Source organism: Magnolia sinica, chromosome 17 (genome assembly GCF_029962835.1).
Source record: "Magnolia sinica isolate HGM2019 chromosome 17, MsV1, whole genome shotgun sequence".
In the NCBI taxonomy this organism is placed as follows: domain Eukaryota; kingdom Viridiplantae; phylum Streptophyta; class Magnoliopsida; order Magnoliales; family Magnoliaceae; genus Magnolia; species Magnolia sinica.
This window is the reverse complement of record NC_080589.1, coordinates 21,742,611-21,759,211: the sequence shown is the minus strand read 5'-3', so window position 1 is coordinate 21,759,211 and position 16,601 is coordinate 21,742,611. Positions and strand designations below refer to the sequence as shown.

Below are 16,601 nucleotides of genomic sequence, written 5' to 3'. Positions count from 1 at the left end.
CCCACCTACGATCATGGTGGAGCAGTGCATAGGGGGAATTTCATCATGGATTGCATGTGTCCCCAACATTATCCTAGTCCAATTATTACAACTATTCAAATGTGGGAATACAAAAATAGATGTGGAGACTATTCTCTTAGTCCATTTCGTATATAACTGCAATTGTGTGGCTACGATTATCCAATCATGGTTATTCTTTTCGGACAAGACCAATCTACGGTCCATAACAGCGGGCACACATGGGGCTTGCTTAGAAATTTTAGTTTCCATATTTTATTCCATTTTATTACACTTAATTATTATTATGTTATATTTGGCTAGTAGCAATTGAGTCAGATATGCCACACGCTTGCCAGGTTGGCACGTGCGTTGTGTAGATGTGCAACCTTAAGGCTTCAAAACCTCGCAATATTAGAAACAGGGAAGCTTTGTGCTCAAACAACAACCTGATTTACATAGGTAGCTTTCTATCATTCTCTCTTGTTGTGCGTAGATGGCTTGTATGATGAAACATGGTGTGAACTGCTACTGTTTGCTTTGGTTGGGTAATGTTGGCGGAGTGGTCCGAAACGCATGCTTTCGGCACCGTTGGAAGATGCTATCATATACAATATCAAACTGCACTCCTGCCCTCTCACGATTCACGATGAAGAAAATGTGGTCTGCTTCCATGATCTTGTAGTACCTGTAGTCAGCACTTGCCATTCTTAGAATATGATGATCATGGAGGAATGATATTTGGACCATTCGTTGATTTGTGTGTGTCTGTCATTGTGTAGGGGCCATGTTAATCGTCTCTACAAATATACTGATCATGGAGAAATGATATCTGATGCTCATCTTCTTTCGAATATGATGATCATGGAGTAATGTTATGATTCACCACCCACATTTTGAACAGTTTATAGGGGTTCCATGGGCAAATCAAATGGGACCATGGTTTGGTAATCCAGAAAACTGGTCTGCTTCGCCCAGCCATGGATGGTTCATGCCCCAATGATCTCGATGGGAAGATCCTAGCCACCAATTTGAAGGGGTTTTGTTTTTTTGTTTTTTTTTGGGGTAGAATGTGGACTGTTACTGCATCTGTTCCTAGCTGTTTTTGTAGGCGGTAAAATTGAAAAGGTGCAGTTGTCCTATCGAGCAGATTTTGGGTTTTGAGTGCATGGTCCATGCAAGGTGGGGTGTAACCCACCAGTGGTGTAGATTTAGGAACTTGGGTCCCACTTCTCGGAATTGAAAGCTGACGAATATGGTGTAGAAAGGTGTGGTTGTGTTTTGTCTCATTAATTGATGATAATGCCATGGTTGCGTATTGGATCATATCTTGTGGATTACAATGATGATGATTTCGAGGTTGTGCTGGGCTGGCGAAAATAATGATGCTTGTATTTACGATGATGTGAGTGGCAGTTGGAGGTGGTTGGCCATCCATCTCAAAACTCAAATAAAATGGTTGGATATTTGTTTATAGATATAGTGCCAATTCCTATGAAGATGTTAACTATGTTTATATAGGGTTGGATGCCATTATCAGAATGATGTTAGAAAACTGTCCTTATCTAGCATCATATCCCATTTGCATGTGCCAAACAGGAACACCCTATACGTTTCCAAGTGGGACACATATGAGATCCAAGCCATTCATCTGGTGGGCATTAGAGTCAATGTGCCCTGGCACACAGGTATAGGCCTGTCCATTCATTTGGTGGGCTGCATATGTATGAGGTGGACAGTTATATATAAAAATTTAAAAATAAAATAAAAAATCAAAGCTAATGTCCATGCTAGAAGTTCATGTGCAGCCCAACAGTTCAGTGAACCTCCCTGGTTTTTTGGCCATGGCACATTCAACGTGGGACCCATGTGATCAAGGACTCAGATCTTGCGCAATTACATAAATGTAGTAATAAGTTCTGTTCCTCTGTTACAACTGCAATGGTGTGGTGATGGGACCATGGAGAAATACGAACCATAGGCCTGGTTGCAGAGGTTGGCATTCCGAATCGTCTACGACTAAATGGCTGGGATGTTCTACTGGGATCCGAGGGTGGGTCATCGATATCATGTTTAGGGCCCCATCATTGTCATGCCAATCTTCATCCCTGCTCATGTTAAACAAGTTATCAAGAACAAACACTTACATACATCAAACAAGGCCTAAGTGCAACCCAAAAAATTCCAACCTACCTATATCCTTTGAAAGGCGGCAGGGCGTCCGATGGATACCGCCATTGGCTCATCTGCAAGACTCTAATGAAAAGCAATGGATGGATGCCGAATAAACTAGAAGGGACCGTGATCCCCATGACGCTTCGTGTCTGCTTAGTAGCATAGCTGAAGTAGAATGTGTGAGGGAAGGTGTTGATCTTGGAGTTGATCTGCATGGACCCTTGAATTGTAAGGTCGGGAAGGATCCAATCGCCTGAAGCAAATGGACCCACATTACCCAACAAGCAATCAACAAGACCCAAGAGGCCCATCTTTCGCCATGTCAAGTTGAAGTGATCAAATCCAAAATTGTAGTAGTTCTTCAGCCAAGCGAGGTCGAGCCAGTCGTACATTATAACACCCAAGCGGCACAGTTGAAGTAGACACATGGGCTTCATCGAACTTCCATCGTTGGGCCTGAAACAAACCAATGCATGGAGATATTGGCGATTGAAATTTCGTGGAAAAGATCAATTCATGTTCACTCACTGCATCCCATCTAAGTATGTTCTTGTGGTTCCGTTAAGTGCGCCGGATAAGGATGTAAGACTCAACACCCAGTTCTCTGAAGTGTCATCGTAGCCGTTGAATGACTGCGACGAAGAATGGGATAATGTGATTAGTTTGAAAAATTAAGGCCCAGCAACAGTATTACATTTTTCTAAGCCTTGGAGATGTTGATTTCGGCTGGTTGTATCGACTACCTTATCGGCGAGCATCTGCTGCAACAAGCGAACAACTTGAGCTCCTGCCGAGTGGCCCACGAAGTGGATCGGATGGTGCTCGTCCCACTCGGGATAGTGCCCTGTATACCAAGCAAACCAAAACCAGAGCTTAATTCAAAGGGAGATGGAAGGAAATTCTGGGCAAAGAGAATTGAAGAGGATATTCGCAGAACACGTGCTGGCACGCGTGTGCAAGATCCAGGCCATTCATCAGGTGAGGGCTCATCAACATGCCCCAAGAAATGTTTCGGCTGGTCCACTCACCAACTGTATACACCCAAAAAATAAAAAAAATAAAATCTTAACAGTCTTTTGCCACTCATGTAAATGAAAAATGGACCCACCTAATGAAATGGCCTAGAGTTCATCAACCCGCGAGGCGTCTCATTATGGCCCACCTGATGAAATGGCCCAAAATTCGCCGATCATTCACAGTTTCCAACTCAATTCACAAAATTCTCAAAAAATAAAATAGAAATCAATGCAACCAAATCATGTTCATCTTCTCCCCACCTTGTTCATACATTTTCCCAAACTGTGAATGTCCATAAGTGCTACTATGTTCTTCTCCATAATCCACCCACCCACCTTTCAAATAATAAAACAATTCACGAGCCCTGAAACCCAAAACTGATTAAGGACTTCCCAACCAAACACAGAACATGAGTAAACCAGAACATATAAAAACCAGCATTTTCATGGCACCACTCACCTATCATGTATGCTAGTTAACGAACCCAAGTCCGGAATGAGGACCCGTTCGTCCTTCTTCTCCGCACCGGCGAAATACGACAGCCCTCCAAGCCTCTACAAACAAACAAAGAATCAAATCATCATAATAGAAATACAATTCAATTCATCAAATGCTTGTATTCAATTCAACTCATCATCATGTGTTCATGTACAAATGTACATACATGTGTGTATCCATGCATGCATGTATGTGTGTATGTACGTATGTATGGTGAGATAAAAGACATTACCCCCTTCCCAAATCCAAAAATGCCATGAACAAGAACAATTGGAGGCGGTCCATCTGAATTGGGTCCCATGCATTGCACCTCATTCACCACAACATTGGTTTTGGGTCTAAAACATGTATTAAGTGCTTGTGACATGTCTGATGCTACAGCTGTGCTGAATATGTATAGCCCATATAGCATATGCACCACAGAGCTCACAAAGAGCTCAGACAATGAAAAGGCCCAAATCCACCATCTGATCATTGTCACTTCTGGTGACCAGTCGATTCAACGGTTTCGATTCTTTGATGGGAGTCGGATACCCTTCCTCTCTTTCCTTCTCCTTTTTGTTTGTTCTTCTGCGACACAAACTCAAGCCTGCAAAAATCACTTTCTCCTTTGTTGAAGGAAGAAAGATGTGAGTGCACATGTGGTACCTTCTTAGGGGAGCTTTTATATATGCGGACACCGCGAAGGCTACTCGCGCGAGTAGGAATAGAATCGTACTCACGGACACATGTGCCAGTGCGGTTCACGTGTGAAGACGTGGACACTCATCAAGTGGGTCCCACTGTTTGTGTATACTGCCCTGTAATCAGGCTGGTCTGATCATCACACGTATGGAAACTTTGATTTTCCAAAGGAAATGATCAGTGACTCATGTCCCAAGTACAAGCGTGGCCCCACCTGATGGACCAGCTTTATTTTCAAGCGAAGTCACTTAAATGGCTGGCTTCCTGATGAATGATCCAGATATCTCACACGTGTAACAACATGCTGCCGCGACTGGGGTTTCTATCCTACTCGCACAAGTAGGTTGCGGATCCTGTTCCTAATATATAGATTTGCGAGAATATATCCTACGTGTTGCAATAGTCCTTGGATATGTATTATTTTCAATGATCCAAACCGTTTAAATGATGGGCCTCACCTTGGATGGGGGATGATAAAGAAAATAAATCTATAGATCTGAATATTTTCAACAGTTTGATCATTTAATTATTTTCCTTTGAATATGGAAGCTTAAATTAAAATTTTGAATAGTAAAAATGTGGAAAACAAAATTCATCTAAGAATTTTAAGGTTGGTGATGTACGTATTATAAACGGTTTGGATCAATTGATATGATTAAGATCCAACGGCTATCGTCTGCATGTGTTCTATTACAATGCTGAGATGTAATCTACCAAACATCATTGGCAAAACATTAATAGATGTCACATTTTTCTCGTTCTGTCTATAGACGCAATTACAGATCGCCATTTATGGGATATTAGTTATTTTGATACTCTGGCAGAACAGATGGTTGGTACGCAGGCACTCAAAAATTGAACAGTGTCAGAATTTAACTCATGTTTAACCGTCCAATTTGTAGGAACCACTGTAGATAGATTGTTGAATCAAGATTATGTTAGTTAAACAATAGTAACCTCCGACTGATGGACACTTGCAGATGTATTTGAACCGTTAGTTCATATTCTTCTGTACCGTCCAGTAAATATCAAACAATCGGCTACTTTTGTAATCAAACCATAACAAATTTCAGCCTAACATCTGTCTAAATAAGGGCTCTAATTTTGGACGGTTCAATTTGAATTACTTATATGCCACCTTTACAGTTAGTGCCTGCGTATCAACCATCACACCGGCGGAGTATCTAAGTTTTTCTGAAGGAGGAGTCTAGGAGATGCGCTTGTGGGATGCCACCTGTAGCATATCAACGGCTGATACAAAACTTGGGGACTACCTATAAACGCCTTGTTGTGGTCGACATTTATCTAGATATCTTATCTTATACGCCAGCAAGTCCAAAACACACGTTTTTTCCTATGTAAAGGGACGGTGGTCCGCAGGTATATCAGATAGTTAGATGCACGTTTTGGTAGATCAACGAACCACCACATTGCTGGGCATCGAATCGAGTTGGAACGAGTTAGGGCTGGCTCGACTTGACCTGGTTCTGAAAAAAACTTGACACAAACTCAACCTGACTCGGTAGCATGCCTGACCTGATATGAGTTCGGATCTATCCTTAACTAACTCGGACTGAGTCTTACCTGATCACATGTACCAAGTCGGGTCGAGTCAGAACCGAGTTGAGTCGGGTGCCGCAGGTATCCATAGGTTGAAATCACAGCTCAAAACCTAAGTGCACCTCTTAAAATTGCAACCTCTCCATCAGCTACATGGCATCTTAGATCTAAAACTTCAAATCTGGTTTCTTTTTTTCTTTTTTTTCTTTTTCTTCTTTTTTTTAATGTACGAGTTCGGTTTCGAATGGAATAGAGTTAGTACCGAGTCAAATTTCGGGTCCAGTCGAGTCGAATTATTGGGTGACCTGAACTCAACTCGGTTTGAGTTCGGATTGGATGAAGTCTACTCGGTCTGTATTGACTCACCCTCTCGGTTTGGGTCGAGTTAGGTCTGAATGAGTCGGATGAACTGCCGAATCAAGTTGTATCGTGCCTAGCTCTAACCAAACGGAATTCTTATAAGTAATTTTTTAGGTGGTGACCAAAATCATGGATTTAGGACGTTGATTAGGTGTTACCTAGGTAACAGTTTGGTGGGTATTACTCTTAACGTATGGTCCACCTTGATAATATGTTGTATATCCACTTTTTCCATTCATTTTTCCAACCCATTTTAGGACATGGTATGAAAAATTAGGCATATCCAAATCTCAGGCAGATCACACCACAACAAACGGTGATGATCGAACGCTCACCATTAAAAACTTTGCAAGGCCCACTATAAGTACATCCATAATTTTTATTTTCCATCCAACTCATTGATAAGGTCAACCAAAAAGGGATGAAGGAAAATTACAAAGATTAGATTAATCCAAAACTTCTTACACAAGAAGCTTTTAATGGTCATTCACCACTTTTTCCATTGTTAGTCTACTAGAGATTTGGATAACGTCCTTAGATGAGCTGAAAAAATAAATGGACCAAGTGGACGTGAAACACATTCATCAATGTGGGCCCCACACATTAAGGTTAACAACTAATCCGCTCACATGGATTTAAGATGAGGACGAATAGTACTATGCGACTTGTCGTGGTCCAGTGGACTCAGTTGATCCAAAGCCGGTTCCATACAACAAATCACCCTTGTTGAGATTTTGGCTTTTTTTTTTTTTAAATTTTTATATAAAAAAAAAACTTTGAAATTTCGTTTATTGTAAAAAACGAATTTGAAACAAACAAAGAAAAGTGTTTTTTGTTTAGTCCCACGTCGTATAGAGTGGGAGAAAACTTTTTGTTTACAAGTCTTTGAGTGTGGATTATTCTTACTTGGAGAAATATAGATAGAGATGATTGGTTTGTGTGTTCTAGTGCTACACATGCTTGCAGGCACTCGGGTTTGATCATAGGTAGTGTAGCTGTAGTGGCGCTAGATGGCACATTTTGCATTTGCGCATTGTGTCATAAAGTGTTCACTCCCTCGCGACCTTATGCGAACCATCGCGATACCGTGCGAAGTGGCTTGGGACGGTCACCCCAGATGCAATATAAACTGGACCCTCCACGTCCAGAATTATCCAAGTCCAACAAATTTAATCCAATTTGATCTCTCTAAGTTTTTTTTTTTTGGTTCTTTTTAAGGTTATTAAAGAAGGACTTGCTATGTGACTTGAACCTTATTTCATTCATTAAGTTCAATCATTCAGCAAAATTTTCCAGAGTTCCAAACTGTGTAATAAAATTTTTTATTAAGGTCCCTTTGTGATTGCTGCCTACAAGACCTTAATAAAAAACGCTTGTCTTATCCTAAAAGCAATTCCCCTGTAACCCATCAGCAGTTTCAATTTTAATTGAGAATGGGTCGAATTAAGCTTTAAGGACAGCGTATTACATACATGATTAAGCCTGGTGTTATTTTTATTTTTATTTTTCTATTTCCAATATTATTTGTCAAATATTTTTCAGCATTTTTAAAGCTTAATTCATGAATACCAAAAGTGTTGCATCTTCAAACTGATGAACCATGACTTGATCAGACTAGACTGATTCAACGGTACTAACTTCTCCATATGGCAAGACAAGTTGAAGTTTCTTCTCACTGCATTGAAGATATTCTACATTCTAGACCCTAATATACAAACTCTACCAAAAGCAATCGACAACGACACTTCAAAACAGATCACTGCTAGAATCAAACAACAAGAAGATGAACTGATGTGTCGCGGTCACATTCTCAACACACCGTCTGATCGGTTGTATGACCTTTACAGAGGAACAACTTCAATAAAAGATACCTCGTTTCAACACTGAGGTCTTAGTATCAATCCCTAGTGGGGGTGGCTAACGGTGAAGTGTGAACTGACAGTGGGGTGTACTAACCAGCTAATTTAAAAGAATAAAAATTTAAAAAAAATAAAAAAAAAACTTCAATAAAAGAATTTTGGAATGCATTGGAATACAAGTTTAGGGTCAAAGAAGGAACACACAAATTTCTAATAACTAGGTACTTCGATTTTTCGATGGTAGATAATAAGCTTCTACTAGCTCAATTTTACGAACTATAATTTATCATAAATAAAACAAAGGCACTAAAAATCAACTTATCTAAATCTTTCCAAGTCGGAGCTTCTCTCCGTCTTGTTCTCCTCTCTCCTAACTATAGCAACAACCACCGGAGTTCTCTCTCTCTCTCTCTCTCTCTCTCTCTATGGGAACAGAGACTGTTAGGAAGTGTGGAAGTGTGAGCCCTCAAGATCTGACACTAGCCCCGTGGCTGGTGGTCGGTTCTCTATGGGCCCCACCATGATGTATTTATTTCATCCATTACGTTCATCCATTTTTAAAGATCATTTTAGGGTATGTGTTAAAAATGAGAGGTATATAAATCTCAGGGGGACCACACCACATGAAACACAATAGTGATTGGATATCCATCATTAAAATCCTCCTAAGGCCCACTATACTGTTTATTTGACATCCAATCTGTTTATTAGGTCATACAGGTCCAGATGAAGGGGCAAAACAAAAATCATCTTGATCCAAAACTTTTATGGCCCCCAAAATGTTTTTAATGGTTGACGCTCATTCAACACTGTTTCCTGTAATGTGGTCCATTTCAGATTGGGATATATCTCATTTTTGGTCTCATGCCGTAAAATAATCTTTAAAAATAGATGGACGGCATGGATGAAACACATACATCATGGTGGGGCCCACAGAGCACCGACCACTAGCCATTGGCTGGTGTCAGGGGGAGTAGCCAATCCGTTCCCCCTTGTCCTTGTTGCACTGGCAGGTGGGCCACCCATTTTGGCCCTTACCCACAGCACATCCTTTTTAAGGAAATAATATAAGAACCCTCCTATAACCGCTACACATACCAATGTACCAGACTCAAGGCACTCACCAGATGGGACCCGAAGCATGGATTCCAACACAGTCCATTCATCCAATGGACTATATGCGTCCAAAGATACGGACGATTACAAATATATAACCACAAGTCCACATGAATATAAACCTGTAGCACCGAAGATTCTCATATTGTCTTTTTTTTTTTTTCCATCTAAAATGGCGAGGTCCACCTGATGATCGGCTTGGATCATGTATTTTGGTACGTTTGCCTGCGAATACAATTACAAAATACACTCGCTCGAATGCACTTGACATTTCCGTCCAGTAGAGAGGGACATTGCGCAGCACATGGAGAGAATCATGCAACATAATTAAAGAGAAATTTACCACTGTACGACCCATTTATCCGCTTAAACCTACCCCATTTTACCTGACCAGAACATGCCCCAGCTGTACGGATGACTTGCCAAAGGTCGAAAATGCCCCTGCGCAGGGTGATTCCTATAGCTATGGATTATAGCCGTAGCTATAACCATAGCTATAACCGTAGCAATAACCCGCCGATCGCAAGATGGGGGACAACAAATCGGGGTCGGCCGGGTCAGATCTGGGTCTATAGCTACGGATTATAACCGTAGCCATAGCCGTAGTGCGATGCACTCTCTTTTCTTTTATTATTATTATTATTATTATTATTATTTAAATTTTTATTTTTTACATGAAAAAATTTATTCTACCTACATTTTTCTCTAATATATATTTATATAAATATGTATATATAAGCATATAAAAAAAATTTCTCTCTTTTTTTCATTTATTTCTTTATTCATTTAACAAGAATATCTTCTAAACCAAAATTAGTTACTTGACGTACCATATATGATTTTGGGGTAAGAGAAGCTAATTTAGCCAACCAACCTAGTTATTTTCAAAGATTCCATCAGGTCGATGGTCAAAAATCCATTTCATTCACTTCGCGGTCAACTCAATTCATTTCATGGTCAATTCCCTTCACTTCACGGTGAATTCCATGCATTTCATGACCAATTCCTTTCACTTCACGGTCAATTCCATTCATTTCATGGTCAATTCCCTTCACTTCACAGTCAATTCCATGCATTTCATGATCAATTCCCTTCACTTCACGGTCAATTCGATGCATTTCACAGTCAATTCCGGTGATTCCGTTTCATTTCATGGTCATTTCCATGCATTGCACGGTCAATTCCCTTCACTTCACGGTCATTTCCATGCATTTCATGGTCACTTCGCTTCACTTCACGGTCCTTACCATGCATTTCATGGTCAATTCCGAGGATTCTGTTTCATTTCACAGTCATTTCCATGCATTTCACGGTCAATTCCCTTCACTTCACGGTCATTTCCATGCATTTCACGGTCAATTCCCTTCACTTCATGGTCATTTCTATGCATTTCACAGTCAATTCCGGCGTTTCTGTTTTATTTTACGGTCAATTTCCTTCACTTCACGGTCATTTCCATGCATTTCACGGTCAATTCCCCTCATTTCACGGTCAATTCCATGCATTTCATGGTCAATTCTGGTGATTTCCCTTCACTTCATGGTCAATTCCATGCATTTCATGGTCAATTCCCTTTACTTCATGGCCAATTCAATGCATTTCACGGTCAATTACATGCATTTCACGGTCAATTCGCTTCACTTCACGGTAACAAAAGTATCTTGCAAGAATTAACAAATATTATGGTAACAAAAGTATCTTGCAAGAATTCTCGAAATTTTCAAGTTATATGACTGCTTTATAATGATTTGTGTTGAAATTATTATGCATCGTTAGAATATTTTGTCCTTTTATATTAATCTTTAAAGGTAGTTTGGTCTTTTGCATTATTTCTATTAATAAAAAATACTGCATTAAACTCTCTCTCTCTCTCTCTCTCTCTCTCTCTCTCTCTTCAATGTTTTCTCTTCCCTTTCTCTCCCTCTTCTCCTCTCTCTATCCTCTTCTTCTTTATTATTTTAAGTCATTGACAAGTTGCACTCTGGAATGGGAAGTCAACGTATATATTGTCCCTTGATGTGATGTTGACATGCAGGAGTTTACATGTGAGATGAGTCATCGAAAATGATGTGGACCAATAAAAGCAGTCGACATTTGGAATTTTCTTTGCCTTCAACACAAATGATTTGCACTTAATTATAATTAATTTATAAGGAACTTATATATTAATCAGGTTCGTGTTGGGTCAGGCAACCCGAGACCTCAACCCGAGCCCAACCCAAGTTTTATCGGGTTGGTGTTTGTATGGCCAAAAACTTGATTGCTTGCCTCCAAGTGCAGAGGTTCGTAAGTAGTATCTCGTGAATACAGGGTCGATCCCACAGGGAAATGAATTGTGAGAAGGAAAAAATCAAATGCAAAACAAACTAAGTAATAAAAGCTAAATTGATGATTTGATTTTGAGATTTTTGAATGAATGTAATTCAACTGAATAAAATAACACCCAAGCTTTAAAGTTCCACATATAAGTTAATGTTTCAAAATCATGATGACTTGGATAACTAGGATCTGATCACTATGGTCAACCTAATTGAAAAATAAAACAGTTTAAATATTTTAATAAATGATATAAAAAATAGAAAATCATGGATTTGCACCATTGATATATATTCTCAAGCGTCAGTGATTTTAAGAATCCAATATCAATGAGATAATGAAAATCAAAGAAATATAACAGGTTGAGAACCTCTCTTATCTAGGAAATCTGATTGATCTAGGGTAAGCTTATCCATCAATGTGGAACTCATATGATGGAAATATATGGATCTCACAAGAGAGTAAAAAACAAAACCTAAATAATAGATAACATGCATACACCATTCTTCTCATCATTAAAACAATCAATCATCATAATCTTAAAGAATTATTAAACCCATGTGCTTCCCTTCTAGCTTGGGCTAGAAGGAACTTAGAAAAACATAATTAAAATAAGAAAGAAAAAACAAGAAGAAAGAAATAAATGCAAATAGAAAAGATTTTTAAAAAAAACAACAACTTATAGAACTTTAATAAAATTAAAAACTCTTTAAAAACCCTAATTCTTGCTTTGGGATGTCTTGAATGATGCGTATGAATGCCCTAGGAAGCCCTATTTATAAGTAGGGAACTCCAATTTTCGTACAAAGTTGAAAAACCCTAGAAATCGCCTCAAATATACGCAGTTTTTCAAAATAGACTTCTCGCTGTACAGTTTGTTTAAAATAGATTTCCTGCTGCGTAGTTTTTCAAAATAGACCTCAGAGCTTCATAATACACTTTTTCAGGACGATTTCAGGATTCTTTACTTCAAATCTTCGATTTTCTTTATTCGTCACTTGATTTTCTTGGATCTTTGGCATGTGAATTCTTCAATCTTAGTCTCCTAAGATCCATCCCTTGCCTTGGTGATTTTTGAGCATCAAATTCATGCTTTTAACACCCCTTTTCAATCCAACACTTAAATTCACCTTGCAACACATACATGAGTAAAATAGAATATTAAGTGGATTCATGTTCATAAAACCAATATATAAATGAGCAAAATTATACAATATTTGAGTCTCAACACACTCCCTAACTAACATTTTGTTAGTCCTGAGCAAAAAAATGAAGAAAAATAAAAATAAGAATAAAAATTAATTATAAAAACAAAATTAAAATGAAAATAAAATTCTAACTACACCACTTTCGCAGGTAATCTCGATTGCATTTAGCATATGCAACAAGCCTTTAAACCCCTAGGTTTCCCCTAGTGGATGAGTTATAGTCTCGTGAGAGTTTCCAGAAATGTTACCCACAAACATTGAAAATATGAAAAATAGTTCAACACTCACAAATTTATACAATTATGCTTTCATTCATCATATGAATTTCAAAACAAAACAATACTTACCCTAAGTCTGAAGTTAGTTAGAATCTCAATTTTCTAATCCATTATATCCTTAAGTTCAGAGACCTAATCAAAATTTAGAATAGTTATTATCCAATATTCTTAGGTGCTCCGTGACACTACTCTAACTTTAAGAAATATGCATGTTCCCTATCTTAACTCCTTTCAATCATCCCAAGAATATGAAATCTCTAGTTATCTCATTTTCTTCATGACATTTCTTCTTTTATCATCATATTCTCATTATTATAGACCACCCTTAGATGAAGATTCCCACCAGGTTTGCTTCATAACATAAGATATCGTACTTGTAATGGTAACAGTAATGGATACTTAGGTATCCGTACTCCGGATTACTGACACGATTGTTATGGTCATTGCATTCACGCTCTATAATAACAATTTCTTTTTCTATCATCATTTTTTCCCTTCAATATTCTCTCTTTTAAGCATATATCAATGGTACTAGTTCATTCAACCTTGTTTAAATCAAAATTTGTTATTCTAGTTCACATATCATATTCCTCACTTAGTTAGCTAGAGTGTATTGTGAATTCAGTACATCAAATTACAACTCACTTTAAACTAGTGATTAGATAATTGAACTCAAGTCTATAATTTTCAATTATTAGATTTCTAACTACTATCAACCTACACTAAGTATTAACTTTGCCTTTGGAATTCGCAAAATATCATGTTCACATTCTTGTATATAAAAATATTATTTTGAAAATGTTGAAAAAAAATTTCCTATAAACCTAAAAAAATAAACTTAAACCTAACTGAAACCTAAAAATAATAAAATAAACTGAAACCTAAAAAAAAAAACCTTCACATGGATGACTATCCACACCCCCAACTTAAAATCTACATTGTCCCCAATGTAATGATAATGTAATGCAGAGAACAATAAAAATAAAAGAAAGGGTAGATAATACCTACCATGAAAAACTTACCTACTATGTGACACTAAAAAGAATTGAATATGATACAAATCCTACAGAAATGCTCCGTCAGACTAGAAGCATCATTCTGAATATTCTGGCTCATGAAGAGGGAAGGACTCCTCTCCCAAATGAAAGTTTTCCATATAAGGCTTCAATTTCTGACCATTAACCTTGTACACATTGCCATTACGTGGATTCTCAATTTCAACAGCCCATGAGTATAAACATTCTTCACAATGAAGGGGCCTGTCCATCTTGATCTTAACTTTTTCGGAAAGAACTGGAGACGGGAATTGTACAATAGGACCTTTTGCTGAGGTTCAAAATTCTTCCTCAGGATATTTTTGTCATAAAAAGCTTTGGTCTTCTCTTTGTAGATTTTAGAATTTTCATAGGAATCTCTCCTCAGCTCCTCTAATTCATTTAACTCTAATTTCCTTTATCCACACTGCGATGGGATGGACCCCATAACAATAAAAGTTTGCTTTTTTGGTGGGCCCTGGCAGCAGAAACACATCCCTGGTAAAGGTGGGTCCCATGTATGCGAAAACCCGAGGATTGCACGTGAGTGTGGTCACCTATTCACCGGCGTTGGATGGTACGTTCGAGCGTGCTCCACGGCTATATAAGGAGGTGTTCGTCTCGGGATTCTCACCATGGGATTCAAAGAGAAAAGGGGAGAGAATAGAGGAAAGGAGAGAGAGTGATCGAGTGTAGGGTAGGTGCAACTCGGTGCCGCACTAACTCGACCCAGTCTGTTCGGATCGAGTTAAATCAATGCAGACCAGCAACACCTCTGCTAAGAGAAGTAGAGAGAGGGAGAGAAAGAAAGAGAGCCTCAGGAAGGTGTGAGAGAAGGTTTCACTGACGGTAGAATCCCACATCGAGACGTGTCGAGAGAAGGTTTCACTAGGTATGGGGCACGACTCGTTTAGCTGAGTCCAGATCTGTGCATGACCCACCTTCTTAACCCAGAACCACACTCTAACTAGACTTGCGACCTTCATGCGGCCCACCATCACCACTGTCCAGCTAAGCGTTGGGTCAGTTGGGTTCGCCAACTCACCAGAGCAGGCCAAGCGTGTTGAGTTGGGTCACACCAGAGCTAATCCACCAACCTCTGGGCCCCTGAGAAACATAAAGAAAGGAGGATTCAGGGAAGGAAGGAAAGACAGAATCGGTGGGGGAAATGCAGGCCTCAGGTGCTGGGCAGAGCCAGACGACCCAGCCACAGCCATGGGCCACACCTGAGCAAGGCTCAATGGGCCACATAGATGGGCCAGGCTAGACAACCCAGCCACAGTTTTGGGCCACACTTGAGACCAGCAATGGGCCGCACCTAAGTTGCCAGTAGGCTAGGCACTGACTGAGTGCAGGCTGCACCTGAGCAAAGCTCAGTGAGCCGCATAGCTGGGCCAGGCCAGATGACCCAACCACAGCCATGGGCTGCACCTAAGCAAGGTTCAGTGGGCTGCATAGTGTTAAGGGTCAAATATTGCATATTGGACCCCATTTATTACTTGGTTTTAACATGAAAATGCTTAATATTCTATTTTAATCATGTTGTGTTGCAAGGTGAATTCAAGAACTTGGATTGAAAAGGATGCTAAAAGCATGAATTTAACGCTCAGGAATCATTAAGGCTAGTGGACAGATCAACCAATCAGCCATTAATCATTGATTTGGAGCCCGCCTGATCGTTGGACGTGCTTCAACTTTGGACTCAACCCCTTAAGTTATATGTAAAACAGATGGTCGGAGTAGATTTCTCATGGGCATCACTGTGGACCCATGCACATGGCGTACATGCACAAGGTATATGCACCTGAGGTGCACTGGACTACATGACTCGGTCAAACTCTGTTTGATCGATAAAATCTGCAAAAAAGAGAGAAATCCTCTCTTTTCTTCCAGCTATCCCGCCGCGAGGAATTCGAACGCAGAACGTCCGATCGAACAAGATTGGGCCCACCACCTTGGACCATCTCGTTGATTCGGACCGTCCATCTTGTAGACGAGTCAAATCCAACCAAACCCCATTATTACATACCAAACTCGATCAAGCAACCTAAACCGAACTCCGTCCGCAAAAGTCCTTTTGCGGATGACACTAAGAAACCAAAACGGTTTCGCGTTGCGCAAGAAGATCAAAGGGGCTTGTCTGAATGAAATCAGGGCCGTCCAAATCAGAACTAGGACACGTTCGATCCCTCCCACGTTGACGGTAAGGAAGGAAAGATGTAGAGGAAAGAAAATGCCCACCTTTACCGCCAGCTTTCACGGACGACTTCTGCCGATTTCACGTAGCTGTGCGGAAATACTATCTTCGTATAAGGTTGGTGATTCTGCACCGACTGTAGATCTGATGGGCCAGAAAACATTGGATGACCAATCCGACCCACCTATAGATGTCCAAAGAGGAGAAAAACGATGTGAAGCGATTCCACCATGAAAACACGGACGTTTCCTCATCATGAAATCCATCAGAACCGCCTAGTCAGGGGCCCAAAACAACCGGTT

General features: G+C 39.7%; 1 protein-coding gene across 1 annotated transcript; it reads right to left on the bottom strand.

Annotated features, from left to right (window-relative positions):
* Positions 1-327: 327 nt before the first annotated feature.
* Positions 328-4,254, bottom strand: LOC131230395 (uncharacterized). The gene is made up of 8 exons (XM_058226300.1): positions 3,920-4,254; positions 3,649-3,743; positions 3,450-3,553; positions 2,916-3,016; positions 2,701-2,804; positions 2,191-2,628; positions 1,974-2,105; positions 328-685 (listed from the first exon to the last, which is right to left on the bottom strand). The coding sequence occupies exons 1-8, from the start codon at positions 4,160-4,162 to the stop codon at positions 526-528; spliced, it is 1,377 nt and encodes a 458-aa protein (XP_058082283.1). The 5' UTR covers positions 4,163-4,254; the 3' UTR covers positions 328-525.
* Positions 4,255-16,601: the final 12,347 nt, after the last annotated feature.